A 14,484-nucleotide genomic window follows, 5' to 3' on the forward strand; every position below is an offset into this window, starting at 1 on the left:
GTCGCTCAGCCGGTAAAACGGTACGGAGTCGCTCAGCCGGTAAAACGGTACGGAGTCGCTCAGCCGGTAAAACGGTACGGAGTCGCTCAGCCGGTAAAACGGTACGGAGGGTTCCAGCCCAGAGTCATTGGTTCCAGCAGACATGGATGGATATTAGCCTTTCATGTTTCCCCACAAATACAGCTGATGGCATCAACCAGATCATTTTCATATTCTATTGATGTAAAATCAAAGATGCTGAGATTATACTAAACCATGCAGACCTACTAACTATACTCCACCAAAATTATTTTGGTCAGTTTTATTGGTTTTATTCTCAAGGCTGAATGTGATTGTGTGATTTTCTCTCTGAGCTTAGAGGACTCTGGGCTGATAACAGAGATACACAACCACAGACTAATCATCAGCCTTGGCTACACTACCTGTGTGGGAGGAAGCTGATATATAGAAAACTGTATTTATAACCTGGTGTGTCACAACCATTGACTTTCCCACAGTATGTGATCACTTCGTGTTATCTAAGATCTGACACAAAAAATATATTTTCTACAGGTTTTATAAGCCACTGAACTATTAGACCCTTAACAAGTAAAGGCATGTTCTGTATGTATGCAGGCCCAGAGCAACTCCTCATTTGTTTTAGCGAACAAATGGAACAGATCTCTCTGCAACATGGGAACGAAGGTCTGACTGTGTGTGTACATGTAATTTGTGTGTGTGCCTCCTCACATCCCCACTCAATCTGTTTGGTTACCAGGCGGCTTTGTTTAGTGCAGTGGCCGGGTGGCTGTGCTCCTGACTGGGCTCGGTGGGGCTGCCAGCAGTACAGGGCTTGGGGAGGAGGAGGGGCATCTGCTCTGTAAGTGTGTACTGTGGTGCATCTGTGGCAACGCAGCTAGCATCTCATTACAGAGCCGGCTGCCAGCCTCATTCGGATCAGACAGCTTGGCTGTCTCTCTCTCTCTCTCTCTCTCACACACACACACACACACACACACACGATGCAGGGACAGAGGGGGAAGTGGTGGGGATGCACAAGGATGTTTGTTTTCTAGGAAAATTATTAACAACAGATATAGACACTTAGAATCTTCAGAGTGGAAGGAGAAATGTATCTGGCTGGCAAATTAGGGTTGAAGTGAGCATATTGGCCTTCCCTGTGGCTCAGTTGGTAAAGCATGGTGTGTGCAACGCCAGGGTGGTGGGTTCGATTCCCACAGGGGGCCAGTACAAAAAAATATAAAAAAATAAAAATAAAGAAAAAATGTATGAAATGTATGCATTCACTACTGTAAGTTGCTCTGGATAAGAGTGTCTGCTAAATTACTAAAATGTAAATGTAATTTCCTGTCAGTAATCCAAATGTATCATTTCACTCTTGGAAATAATAGACCAATATATTTTCTTTGTCTATTGCAGGTGGTAAAGGTTGCTGGGAGCAACATCTCCCACAAGTTGCGTCTGTCCAACGTGAAGCCGTCTGACGAGGGCACGTACGAGTGCCGCGTGATTGACTTCAGCGACACTGATAGCAATGCCCGCCACCACAAGGTGAGGGCCTATCTGCAGGTGGAGCCAGAGAGCAACCATAACCCGGCACTGCGCCACCACGGGGCCAACTTCCAAACCAAGGACACCAAGGTTCTGGCAGGCAGCGGCCACCAGCCGGAGCATGGCAAGCACTCGCCAGCAGCCCACCACAGCCACCACAAACCAACAGGCACTGGCAGGGAGCTGAGGAAGAGGTCTGTTGAGGATGACAGCGCTACTGACTGCACTGACAGCTGTCCTCTAGGCCTCACAGCTCACCCATAACCTCCCTAACCTGCTCCGGGCCTCAGCTCCAAGCTCCAACCTTGTCCTACACCCCAGATGGGCAAGTCAAGTCCTGGAGGACCACAGTGTGTAGAGACTTTTGATTCAACCACCCCAGCTGTAACATACATGATTAAACTAAAGTCTCTGTACACACCGCTTCCCCTGCTGCATACCCCTGCCCAACATGCACACACCAAATGGACTCTGGTGCCACCCTAGTCCTATACCTTGGCCTCTCTCATCTCCCCTTACACTGCCCTAACACAACAATGTCCCACCAAAAACACCTCAGCTCCACTCCCAGTCCCAGCCCCCTCTTTCTATATCACAACCCTCTAGATCAGGGGTGTCAAAGTCATTTTTCCCCGGGGACCGCATTCCATTTTCAACGAGGTCCAGAGGGCAGCACTGAAAATTGGTTATATTTCCTCGCCGTCAAAATTAGCTAAAAACAGACCTCTATCCATAGTTTTGGGAATTTACAACGCTCCCTGACTCTCTAGCTTTTATTTCTGTGGTTATCAGCGAGCTGGACCCAGTCAAGAAACTGTATGAATGTAGATCCATTATAATTTCTACACAGTTTGATTTGGTTTTAGTCATTTTAAAGTATATTGAGTTTGTCCCCCCCCCCCAAAAAAAGTAAGATCTTTAAAACCACCGCAGGCCGGACTGGACCACCTTGCGGGCCGGATCCGGGCTGTATGTTTGACACCCCTACTCTAGATGGTCCACACTCTATAGATTACTGTATAAAATGACAATGTGAGTGCATGTTCATCATGTTTTCTTAGAATGTTTTTCAACCATCCATGAGGAAATAGTTTTAAGTTGGACAGTTAACTTGTTGCTTTGTTAATTCATTTTGGTTTGTTAATATCTTAAGTTACTCTTCGTTTCTATGTTGCATTTGATCTAGCCAAAGTAAGATAGAGAACATTTGTTTATTTTTCTGAGCAGTTCATTTGCTGTCTCTCTATGGGTAACTTCATGGAGAAATATAATTTGGTCACTAAAGCTGCTTTGTTTGTGGAAGAATTTCCTCTTAAGTATGATTTCCAGTCAACCAGAGCTAAACCAATGTTTATCAAATAAAACCTGTTTATGGTGTTTTGTGCTTACCCTACAGACTGAATGTGGCATTGTGAAAGATATGGATAAAGGAACTGTTTCTAGCTCTTAACTTTGCTTTAATGTTTTGTAAGAAATCATTATAAAAATGTATATTTTAGAATTTCTTCTAGGTTGTTGGTCTCGCACTAAATGTATGCCTTTATCAAATTAAATAAATTGTACATGAACTTATTTACCTATTTATTGTGACTTGAATGCAAACTGCCTTCAGAGTAACTTCATTATTTAGGACCTCTAGTATGTATGGGCTTGAGACGTTGATGATGGAAAATATGTTTGTATTACATTCATCATGAAAAGTCAGCATCTGACCTTGCAATTATTTATATGCTAACACACACTGATTTGTATGCTGCCATTGTAGAGACATTATTATTCAAAGCCAGAATACTCCATCACAGTCAACTCATAAGGCAGTCATAAATTTCCTCTTGCCAGTCTCCTTCCTCACACCCATGCATCCTGAGTAATCAACAAATTGAGTCTTACAGTATGTAATCTCTGAACTGCATTACTCTAAGGTGTGCCAAACAGTACCTGCCTAATCAGACTGTCAGATGATTTGATGATTAACAGAATATGAACCCTTGCTGCATGAAATTATCAAGACTGGTTGTAGGGAAATCGCTTCATCCCGTCCCTGGCTGTGTCTGTATGGGCTGCCAGGCAGGGCCTCCATGGCTGATGAGTAATGGCGCTATTGTCAGCGTTGGCAGCTGGATAAATAGCAAAGTATGGTGGAGATAAAGCACTCCCTCGCCAACGCAAAGCACATGTGGCAAACCTGTTCCTGTCTCCCCGGCACGCACATTCATTATGTCACGGAGAGGCTTCCAGACCCCTCAGTCTTAACAAGACCTGACAAACAAGCCAGGGCTCTAACCTACACTTCAACCCTCAGTGGACTTCAAGTTGTAATCAAAATCACGCTAGGACTTTCAATCAGGCGTTTGTGCAGCAAGTAGCGGATCTGTTTTGTGTGAATCAACGGGAGGTTTGTGTGGAATGACCATGACCTCTGGTTATCAAAGGAAAAATGGAACCAAGATGTGAAGCTGAAGTCGTTCTGTTAGGTGACCTAAACTGGGATATGCTTAACACCCCGAACGACCTACAATCTAAGCTAGATGCCCTCAATCTCATACAAATTATCAAGGAACCCACAAGGTACAACCCTAAATCCGCAAACATGGGCACCCTCATAGATATTATCCTGACCAACTTGCCCTCCAAATACACCTCTGCTGTTTTCAAATCAGGATCTCATTGATCACTGCCTCATTGCCTGCATTCGTTATGGGTCCGCGGTCAAACGACCACCCCGCATCACTGTCAAGGGGGGTGACACTCTAGACGCAAACTGTTACAGACCTATATCCATCCTGCCCTGCCATTCTAAAGTCTTCGAACGCCAAGTTAACAAACAGATCACTGACCATTTCGAATCCCACCGTACCTTCTCCGCTGTGCAATCCGGTTTCCGAGCTGGTCACGGGTGCACCTCAGCCACGCTCAAGGTACTAAACGATATCATAACCGCCATCGATAAAAGACAGTACTGTGCAGCCGTCTTCATCGACCTGGCCAAGGCTTTCGACTCTGTCAATCACAGTATTCTTATTGGCATACTCAACAGCCTTGGTTTCTCAAATGACTGCCTCGCCAGGTTCACCAACTACTTCTTAGATAGAGTTCAGTGTGTCAAATCGGTGGGCCTGTTGTCCGGACCTCTGGCAGTCTCTATGGGGGTACCACAGGGCTCAATTCTAGGGCCGACTCTTTTCTCTGTATACATCAACGATGTCGCTCTTTCTGCGGGTGTTTCCTTGATCCGCCTCTACGCAGACGACACCATTCTGTATACATCTGGCCCTTCTTTGGACACTGTGTTAACAAACCTCCAAACGAGCTTCAATGCCATACAACACTCCTTCCATGGCCTCTAACTGCTCTTAAACGCTAGTAAAACTAAATGCATGCTTTTCAAACGATCGCTGCCCGCACCCGCCCGCCCGACTAGCATCACTACTCTGGACGGTTCTGACTTAGAATATGTGGACAACTACAAATGTCTGGCTAGACTGTAAACTATCCTTCCAGACTCACATTAAGCATCTCCATTCCAAAATTAAATCTAGAATCAGCTTCCTATTTCTCAACAAAGCCTCCTTCACTCATGCTGCCAAACATACCCTCGTAAAACTGACCATCCTACCAATCCTCGACTTCGGAGATGTCATTTACAAAATAGCCTCCAACACTCTACTCAGCAAACTGGATGCAGTCTATCACAGTGCCATCCGTTTTGTCACCAAAGCCCCATATACCACCCACCACTGCGACCTGTATGCTCTCGTCGGCTTGACCTCGCTAGATATTAATCGCCAAACCCACTGGCTCAGGTCATCTATAAGTGTTTGCTAGGTAAAGCTCCGTCTTATCTCAGCTCACTGGTCACCATAGCAACACCCACCCATAGCACGCGCTCCAGCAGGTATATCTCACTGGTCATCCCCAAAGCCAACACTTCATTGGCCGCCTTTCCTTCCAGTTCTCTGCTGCCAATGACTGGAACGAATTGCAAAAATCGCTGAAGTTGGAGACTTATATCTCCCTCACTAACTTTAAGCATCAGCTACCTGAGCAGCTTACCAATCGCTGCAGTTGTACATAACCCATCTGTAAATAGCCCATCCCCATATTGTTTTTATTAACTTTTTTTTGCACACCAGTATTTCTACATGCACATCATCATCTGCACATCTATCACTTGTGTTTTTTTGCTAAATTGTAATTACTTCGCTACTACTGCCTATTTATTGCCTATTTACTCCATTTGCACACACTGTATATAGATTTTTCTATTGTGTTAACGACTGTACTTTTCTTTATCCCATGTGTAACTGTGTTGTTGTTTTTGTCGCACTGCTTTGCTTTATCTTGGCCAGGTCGCAGCTGTAAATGAGAACTTGTTCTCAACTGGCCTACCTGGTTAAATAAAGGTGAAATAAAAAAAATAATTTAATTACATTTTTAAAAAGACGGGATTGCAGGCAAATGAAATTCTACTTACGGTAGAAAAGTTCAATTATGGCATAGATTGCTACAGCTACTTGGATGAAAGGCTAAGCAGTTACAACAAAGAGGTCAGGAAAAATACATTTCTGTTATAATAAAAAAAAAATATATAATTGTTTATTAAAAAGAGGACTATTAATTACTTCTTTTTTTCTTTACATTCAAAATACTGGTCTTTTGTCCATCCCTTTGGAGCACATTGGAATATGTACACCCTTACCGAACACAACAGAACAGAATCAGCACTTAACATTTTGGTGTTTCAAAGTCACTGTTAAAATAGAGGAAGAAGTCTGCAAAAAAAGAGGTTCGGGGAAGACTAGGTCAAGCTATGCTCTCCTGAGGCTGTCGTCAGTGTAGTGTTCCTTTCTCTGCTTGGGGACAGACGGGTGGATGACTGGGGTACTGTTCATCAGTGCAGCTCACTGGATATGGATCCCTGCTGGCTGTGTGTCCTCAGGCAAGCCAAAGTCCTCCAGGAGTTTCAAGACATTATCTGTGTATTCATTCCTCGGGAGGCCCATCCCACTCAGCTCCACAGGTTTCAGGTCAGGGTGGGGCGGGTTGTAGGAGCAGGGACAGTACAGCTCGTTCAGAGTCAACCAGAAGGCATCAGGATCCACTTCTATTAGGCGGAGGAAGACACTGCACAGAATAGAGATAGCACATTCAACTGAATAAAATGATAATAGAAAGCTAACTCTAAAACATAAGGTCATAAATTATACGGGATAAATCACAATATACAGATATGATAAGGAGATGGTACCAGATAAAAACGGGTTTTTAATTGTACTGCTAGATTTATTATTGCAATACAAATATACCTCAGACAGGCCTCTTGCAGTTTGGGTGGCTGTCTGCAGCTGAGGTAGGGCAGGCAGGATTCAGTTACAGCATCCATATCTGAGTCCCCTGCAAATACAACTCAGATATACCAGAAGGAAAAGAAAAAAATGGGAAAAGAAAAAAGGAAATAGAGATAGTGTTGAGGGAAAAAAAAAACTCAAATGACCTGGGAATTTCACAGCAGCCTGCCTCCATCTCCGGATTTCACACATCCACTCCCCACTCTCAGTACCTTTCATAACCATGGCAACTCCATCACTTTGTAGTAGTCCCCTCCCCATTCCCCCGACCCCAGACACGTATTCCCTAAGCTCCTAACTGGGCCGCCATTCAAACCTCATTTCAAAATAAGCTTTCTCGCTTCTTGCTAAAGCTTTTCTTATTTGGCAATTCAACCCAGACGGGTGAAAAACCAGCCTGCTCGTTGTGTCAGAAAACATTGGTGCATATTTGAAAAGATAAATGGGATTATTTCAGAATTATTTTACCCAGTATACCTATCCCCCTCTTTTCTGTGGAATCAAGAGGTGAACACAGAAAATAAATACTGAGGGAGAGGCCAGCCCAGGTGTTTCTCTATTGGGGTAAATAAACTTAAAAGCGTATCACATTGGGAGAATTTCTCTATGGCCAATAATTGCCTTTCTGGAGATGCCCCAGCGGTGAGGTGGAGCTGATGTTTACCAGTGTGTTCGACTATTTCTGCTGCTGCAGCCTCTGTCTCTCTGTGTCTCAACTTAAACCGACTCAGCTGTATTCCTCTGGGGCTGATGTAAAGGGAGGTAGCGTCTTCACAGACCAAGGACAGAGAAGACCATGAATCGGCTCAGCTAGGTGAGGTGTATCCAAATGGTGGGTGTCATGCTGGCCCTGCCTTGTGTGTCTCGATATCCCTTGACTAAGGCAGCAGCAATGTCTGTCTCCCTTGGGAGCTTGGTTGGGGAAATGTACATGAACATACACCTTTTAATGCAGTCTACAGATACACCAGTGTAATTCCAAAACAGTGCAATAGTGACACCTAGTGGCCAAAAAGCGTTACCGATTTAACATTCCCTAAAGAATTATGAAAATAAAGCTGTGTCACCTAGACTAAAGAAGGGAGGGTGTTGGTGGCCTGCCTACCTAGGTCCAGATGAAGGCAGAGAGCCCCCAGGCCCTGCAGCACAGCCAGCTGTAACTTGTAGGCCAGGGTGTGGCTGTAGACTGGGCCAGCCCTGGCACTAACTGGCGCCTGTTTGGACAGCCAGGCAGTCAGCTTGGGGATCACCTCTTTAGACACCCTCTTCCTCAGGAAATCTCTGCAGGTTTCCCCCAATGTGCACAGAACCTAAAGAGAAAATACATCATTATAAATACCAACTGTTCTAGGTGAATCATATGTATACAGTCAGGTCCATAAATATTTGAACATTGACCAAGTTCTAATTATTTTAGCTGTCTACCACAGCATATTGGAGTTGAAATTAAATAATGAATATGAGCTGAAAGTGCAGACTTTCAGCTTTAATTTGAGTATTACAAATCGGGTGAACGGTGTAGGAATTACAGCACTTTTTATATGTGGTCGCCCTCTTTTTAAGGGACCAAAAGTAACTGGACAATTGGCTTCTCAGCTGTTCCATGAGCAGGTCTGTGTTCTTCCCTCATTAGTTCATTTACACTCGCGGTTCCCGAGTGGCGCAGTGGTCTAAGGCACTGCATCTCAGTGCTGGAGGCGTCACTACAGACACCCTGGTTCGACTCCAGGCTGTATCACAACCGGCCGTGATTGGGAGTCCCATAGGGTGGCGCACAATTGACCCAGCGTCGTCTGGGTTTGGCCGGTGTAGGCCGTCACTGTAAATAAGAATTTGTTCTTAACTGACTTGTCTGGTTTAAATAAAAAAAGGAAGCAGATAAAAGGCCTAGAGTTGATTTCAAGAGTGGCATTTGGAATCTGTTGCTGTTAACCCTCAATATGAAGTCCAAAGAGCTGTCACTGCCAGTGAAGCAAGCCATCATTAGGCTGACAAATCAAAACAAATCCATCAGAGAGATAGCAAAAACATTAGGTGTGGCCAAATCAACTATTTGGGACATTCTTAAAAAGAAAGAACGCACTGGTGAGCTCAGGAACACCAAAAGTCCCGGAAGACCACGGAAAACAATTCTTTCCCTGGTGAAGAAAAACCCCTTCACAACAGTTGGCCAGATCAAGGACACCCTCCAGGAGGTAGGCCTATCTGTGTCAAAGTCAACAATCAAGATAACACTTCACCAGAGTAAATACAGAGGGTTTACCACAAAATGTAAACCATTGGTAAGCCTCAAAAACAGGAAGACCAGATTAGTTTGCCAAAAAACATCTAAAAAAGCCTGTACAGTTCAGGAACAACATCCTATGGACAGATGAGACAAAGATCAACTTGTACCAGAATGATGGGAAGAGAAGAGAATGGAAAAGGGAAGGAACTGCACATGATCCGAAGCATACCACCTCATCTGTGAAGCACGGTGACAAAGGCAGCAGGATGAATTCTGAAATGTTTAGGGCTATTTTATCTGCTCAGATTCAGCCAAATGCTACAAAACTCATTGGACGGCACTTCACAGTGCAGATTGACAATGACCCGAACATACTGCGAAAGCAACGCAATCATTTTTTAAGACGAAGAAGTGGAATGTTCTGCAACGGCCAAGTCAATCACCTGACCTGAAACTGAAGGCAAAACGCCCCAAGAACAAGCAGGAAGTGAAGACAGCTGCAGTAAAGGCCTGGCAGAGCTTCACCAGGGAAGAAACCAGCATCTGGTGATGTCTATGGGTTCCAGACTTCAGGCAGTCATTGACTGCAAAGGATTTGCAACCAAATATTAAAGCTCACAATTTAATTTATGATTATGTTAGTTTGGGGGGGGTGCTATGTATAAAAATGGCTGTAATTCCTACACAGTTCATACAATAATTTTGACAAAACCTTAAATTAAAGATGAAAGTCTACACTTAAAGCACATCTTGGGTGTTTCCTTTCAAATCCATTGTGGTGGCGTACAGAGCCAAAATGATTCAAATTGTGTCACTGTCCAAATACTTATGGACCTGACTGACAAATTAATTCCCATGTGTACTTTTTCCTAATTATGTAATCAACTATGTATTATGTAAACAGGAAATTATTATTATTTAACTGAGTGAAGGTGGGAGCAGTAGTGAAATAGACACCCTGAAGGCTCGGAGGACAGCTAATGGGTCATCAGCGGTAAGTCTGAGCAGCAGGGCAGGCCAGCAGCGGTGGGCCATGGGCAGTAGCTCATTCTCCTTCTGACTTAGCACACACACACACAGCTCCAACACATCCAGGACCTGCAAAAAACCAAACCAAAAACCTGGGTCAGGACTCACAGAATTGGCGATAGTGAGCACACGTGACAGCAACATGTGGCAGAGGCTTGTATTTTATTGAACTCTCTGGTCTTTAGTTTTCAAGCTACGCATCTTAGAATTCAAAACAATCTAGAGGACTACCTTGAGTCTGAGTCTCAGGCTGGGGTCTGAGAGCAGGTGAATGCAGCGCTCCATGACGTCTTTAGCTATGGTGATGTGGGCTGGAAGCTCAACTTTCACATCAGGACCATCCATATCCTCTTCACAGTCCATGCTTGGCGGTAGCTCTGAATTAAAATGATAATAATACACGTTTCAATTCAGTGCTAGAAACCCAGTGACTCATAACACTGATGGGTTCTGATTTCTGCTGCACAGTTTTCAATTGACATTTTTTAAACATGGCTAACTGTCACAGCAGCACACCACACAAAATCGTCCCGATGCCTAAAAAGCAGTGCAATGACTCAGACCCAGCTATGAGGAAAACAGCACGAGTCAAACTTATTCAGGTCTGACACGGCACAGTAGTGTTGAGAACCTTCACCAAGCACAGCGCTAATGTTGTGCATCATTAATGTGAGAATGTTGTTTTCAGGGGAATAGTGTGGCAGTCAGAGAGAGAGCCCTAACTAACCTGGGTGCTCTGTGCCCTCCTCCTCTGCCCCGATGCCCACTGCCAGCTCCTTCTGTTTGTGGTAGTCCAGGAGAAACTGCCGCACATTCAGCTGGTCCTGCTCACGCCACACCTTCTTGGTTCCCAAAGCGTCACTTGTTCCCGCAACACTAGAGGGGAACCACCTCGCTGTAGTGGAAAAGCAACATGATTAAAATTGTGTTACTTAGGCTGTGTTAGCTAAAGGTTGTCATTTTGTGTCCTGCGTTTCAATTTCCTCTGAGTTCTCCAATTCAAAAGCATGCCATGACATGGTGATAACAATGTTATAAACTAGGGAAAACATTTAAGTCGATGTGGAAACTTTACCTAGAGCCTTCATAAGTGAGTGCAGCACAGTGCAGAACAGAGGGGACGTCTCGTCGTAGCTCATGTCCAGAGCCAGCAGCACGTCCTGGACTATGTCCCCCACCAGAGGCAGCAGGCTGGGGTCGGAGTGACTGAACATGACGGTGAGGACCCTGGGGGCGTGGGGGTGGACGCCCAGCCTCTGGAGGTTCAAAGACACGTCGTTCAGCAGGTAATCTGAGTTCTCATTGATCAGCTCCTTCAGGGAGGCGTATCCACAGGCCAGGCTGATGTCCCACATGGCATCCAGCGCTGCCTGGCTGATCAACAGGGTTTCATCCCCGGCCTTCTCCAGAACCGGGTACAGTGATGTCATCAGAATGAGATGGAAGTCCATCCCCAAGGCCTGGGCGAAGCAGCCTATCCCCTCCAATTGAATGCAGATCTGCCAGATGTTGCTGTTCAGCTCGTGGATTGTGGAGCTCTTGTGGACTGCTTGGACCAACTGGAGGGGATTCCCTTTCCCTTCAACCTCATTAGATATGGAGAAGAGACTAAACTGAGTTTGCTGCTCCTGTTCCCCTTTGTCTGACTCCTCACCAATAAGGGTTGGCAGGTGCCAGTGGCTCAGGCAGATGTACTCCTCTATGATGGATTCTACTACTGCTTTCAGGTCCTCCTGATTGGGCACTCCCTGCCTCTCCTGGCCTCCTGCCACACCGATGCCTGCTGCCCCTGTGATCACCTCATTCAGCACCATTGCAGCTTGCTTCCTGTAGACCGACGACTCCTTGTACAGATCCATGAAGTGATCTACTAGGAGATAGACGTTCCCATAGTAACCTAACACCCTGCAGATCTCCTTGAGCAGGGAGAAGATTCTTTCGTCTGTGAAGTAGAGGAAGTGCTTCCTCTGAGCATGTGCCCCATGTGGTCTGGGCCCCGTCTCCACAGTTACGGCAGAGCTCCGCTCCTCCACGATGCGTACGTCCATCACGTCTAACTCCAACACCTGCATCAGGGCCTTGGACACCCGCTGGAGGTGGGCCGCCGAGTTGAGTACCACTATCACCTTGGGGCCCAGGATTTTGAGGTAGCCCAGGAACACATTGAGGACAAACACCTTACGCTGGTCATCAGACGTCCTCATGAGGCGCGGCAGCGAGGTGGCCAGGGAGTGGAGGTTCTCTGACAGCACGTCAGTAAAGGCTTGGTTGTTACTATCTGAGCTCTGATGCCTCTCTGCCACCTCCCTCAGGGCAGCCTCACACCTCTCCCTCACAGTGGGCTCCTCATCGTTCACAGCCCCCACCAGAGCCTCCAGGAGGGGGCCCACACACTCACCCAGGGAGGAGTTACAGTTGGCCAGGAGGTGGTCTGAGAAGTTCACCATCTCAAGCCTCACTCTCCAGTGCTGATGAGCTGAGGTGCAGGAGATTATCTTTTTTAAAAGTAAGGCCAGCCTCCCAGATGTGTTTCGCACCCAGTCCGGAGTTCTCTGCACTACCAGCTCCCATACTCTCCCCAGTTCCCACAGCTGTCTCTCCCCAGTCCCTGTGTTCTGAAGCTGGTCGTCAGCCATCACCAATCCCACTGTCTTGAACCACACCTTAATGGCCCTAACTGTGACAGCATGTCCATGTCTCATATCGCCAGTGATCACACGGCTCACAGCGATGGTGATCCCAGGTAAGAAAGAAGCCATGGTGCTGCCTAGGATACGCCTCTCCTTCTGACCCACCAACACATGGTCCATAGAACAGTCACACTGGAGGGTCAGGGCCTGCAGGCATTTCAGAGCAGCAGCCTGCACGGTGCGGGACTTCTCCTGCTCTCCCAGTGCCAGCAGCAGGGAGATAGCAGCCCCAAGGCCAGGCAGCATGATGGGCTCAAACAGCTTGAAGACCACGTCACCATAGGCTGCATGGAGCAGAGCGTCCAGGCACCTCAGTACTGCAGCTCTCAGCTCCTCTGAGGTAGGTGCTGGCTTCCCTGGGTCCGTGGGGGAGCAGAGGCAGAGGCAGAGCTCTGAGAGAAGGTCCCTCAGCGTCTCCCAGCTCCGTACACAGGTGTTCTCCAGGACATATCCCATGGCCTCGGCCACAGCTTGGATCAAGCCATCCCGCGTGGGGCCAGGGATTTTCAGGATGAAGCGGAGAGGAAAAAGGACATAGTCCTGCAGCTGCTGCAGAGTTCCATGATTTACATGCCTCAGCTGTGTGCTCAGGGTTTCCACATTGCCCACCGTGGGCTCACGAGTCAGGAGCACACAGGCTGGACGGAGGTAAGCAAAAGCAAGCTTTGGGTCGTCAATCTGATGGTCCATTCTTTGAAGATAGATGTCACTCACTGAAAGAGAGAATGATGATATTGGTCATCTGATCATAAACTGTTTTGGGATGCAGTAGTGGGATGCTGTTTAGCAGTAGGCATGCTCAATGCATTAAAATTATTTTGACTATCAGAATAATAGCTTAGAGGTATATCTTTCAGTTACCTAAATGTTCATCTTATAGGCCTAACTTTGGTCCTTTGCTAGTCACCCCAAAACAGAACTTTGCCTGGCCATCCTTGCTAAAGGTAACGTTAACGTTAGATAGACAGAAAGATAGCTATCTAATGGAATGCTTAAATGCCAAAGCAAGAGTAACCTAACAAAGTAAGCTTCAAATTAGCTTACCTTTGTTAGTAAATATTTTGTGACGGACATCTGAGACGAATTCCTTTCGAGATACAGCACTGAAACTGAATGAAGACTGTCCTAGCTGGCTGTCACACAAGCGTCACTTTTCCCTGTAGCTACGTCATTATCCTGCGTCGCAAAGCTGTGTTTACCATGCTTGTTAGCTAGCTTGCTTGCTTTGGTGCAGTTAATACTTGTAAATTAATTATATTTAAACATATTTTGGGGTCAAAGTTTACTTCGCTGCACTTCAATTTTTTTACCTGCAAAACTGGCTAAAGGAAACGGTACGATTGTATCTTTGTCGTTTCCCCCCCAGCTAAGCAGGATGATACTTGACCGACAGCGGTTGATTTAGCTAGCTAATTTGCATGCAATTGTATGTCGTTTAATATAGCTACACGTGACAATAATTTTATAATATTTCAAGTAATGATCTAATTTCATCAGTTGCTCTGCAACGTTTTTTGAACAGATTTTGTACCGTGTGACTGTGTCGGGTGAAAGGTCAAGCGGCCATCTTTGAAGAGATCCAGAGACTTTTAGAAAGACAGCTGGCTGACGGAGTGACGGTATAGCGACATGTATGTGT

General features: G+C 46.0%; 2 protein-coding genes across 2 annotated transcripts in view; one reads left to right on the forward strand and one right to left on the reverse strand.

Moving 5' to 3' along the window:
* LOC106566903 (V-set and transmembrane domain-containing protein 2-like protein) overlaps positions 1-3,123 on the forward strand; it is a 37,387-nt gene extending 34,264 nt beyond the window's left edge. The window contains exon 4 of the mRNA XM_014135475.2: positions 1,420-3,123. Coding sequence (XP_013990950.1) covers positions 1,420-1,815 — 396 coding nt within the window. The 3' untranslated portion in view covers positions 1,816-3,123. The remainder of the gene's footprint in view (positions 1-1,419) is intronic.
* Positions 3,124-6,117: 2,994 nt separating this feature from the next.
* Positions 6,118-14,147, reverse strand: tti1 (TELO2 interacting protein 1). Its single transcript, XM_014135479.2, has 8 exons — positions 13,890-14,147; positions 11,231-13,558; positions 10,883-11,050; positions 10,387-10,532; positions 10,084-10,224; positions 8,005-8,209; positions 6,858-6,945; positions 6,118-6,675 (listed from the first exon to the last, which is right to left on the reverse strand). The coding sequence occupies exons 2-8, from the start codon at positions 13,533-13,535 to the stop codon at positions 6,453-6,455; spliced, it is 3,276 nt and encodes a 1,091-aa protein (XP_013990954.2). The 5' UTR covers positions 13,536-13,558; positions 13,890-14,147; the 3' UTR covers positions 6,118-6,452.
* Between the last annotated feature and the right edge of the window lie 337 nt (positions 14,148-14,484).

Source organism: Salmo salar, chromosome ssa13 (assembly GCF_905237065.1).
Source record: "Salmo salar chromosome ssa13, Ssal_v3.1, whole genome shotgun sequence".
Lineage (NCBI taxonomy): Eukaryota > Metazoa > Chordata > Actinopteri > Salmoniformes > Salmonidae > Salmo > Salmo salar.

Bases quoted from the DNA above. Each gene is read 5' to 3' on its own strand.
- tti1 (XM_014135479.2), bottom strand. From the start codon at position 13,535: ATGGACCATCAGATTGACGACCCAAAGCTTGCTTTTGCTTACCTCCGT. The intron at 10,225-10,386 runs GTAGTCCTCTAG...GGTTTTTTGCAG, and splicing joins GCCTGAGACTCAGACTCAAG to GTCCTGGATGTGTTGGAGCT. The intron at 6,676-6,857 runs GTATATTTGTAT...TATTCTGTGCAG, and splicing joins CTGCAAGAGGCCTGTCTGAG to TGTCTTCCTCCGCCTAATAG.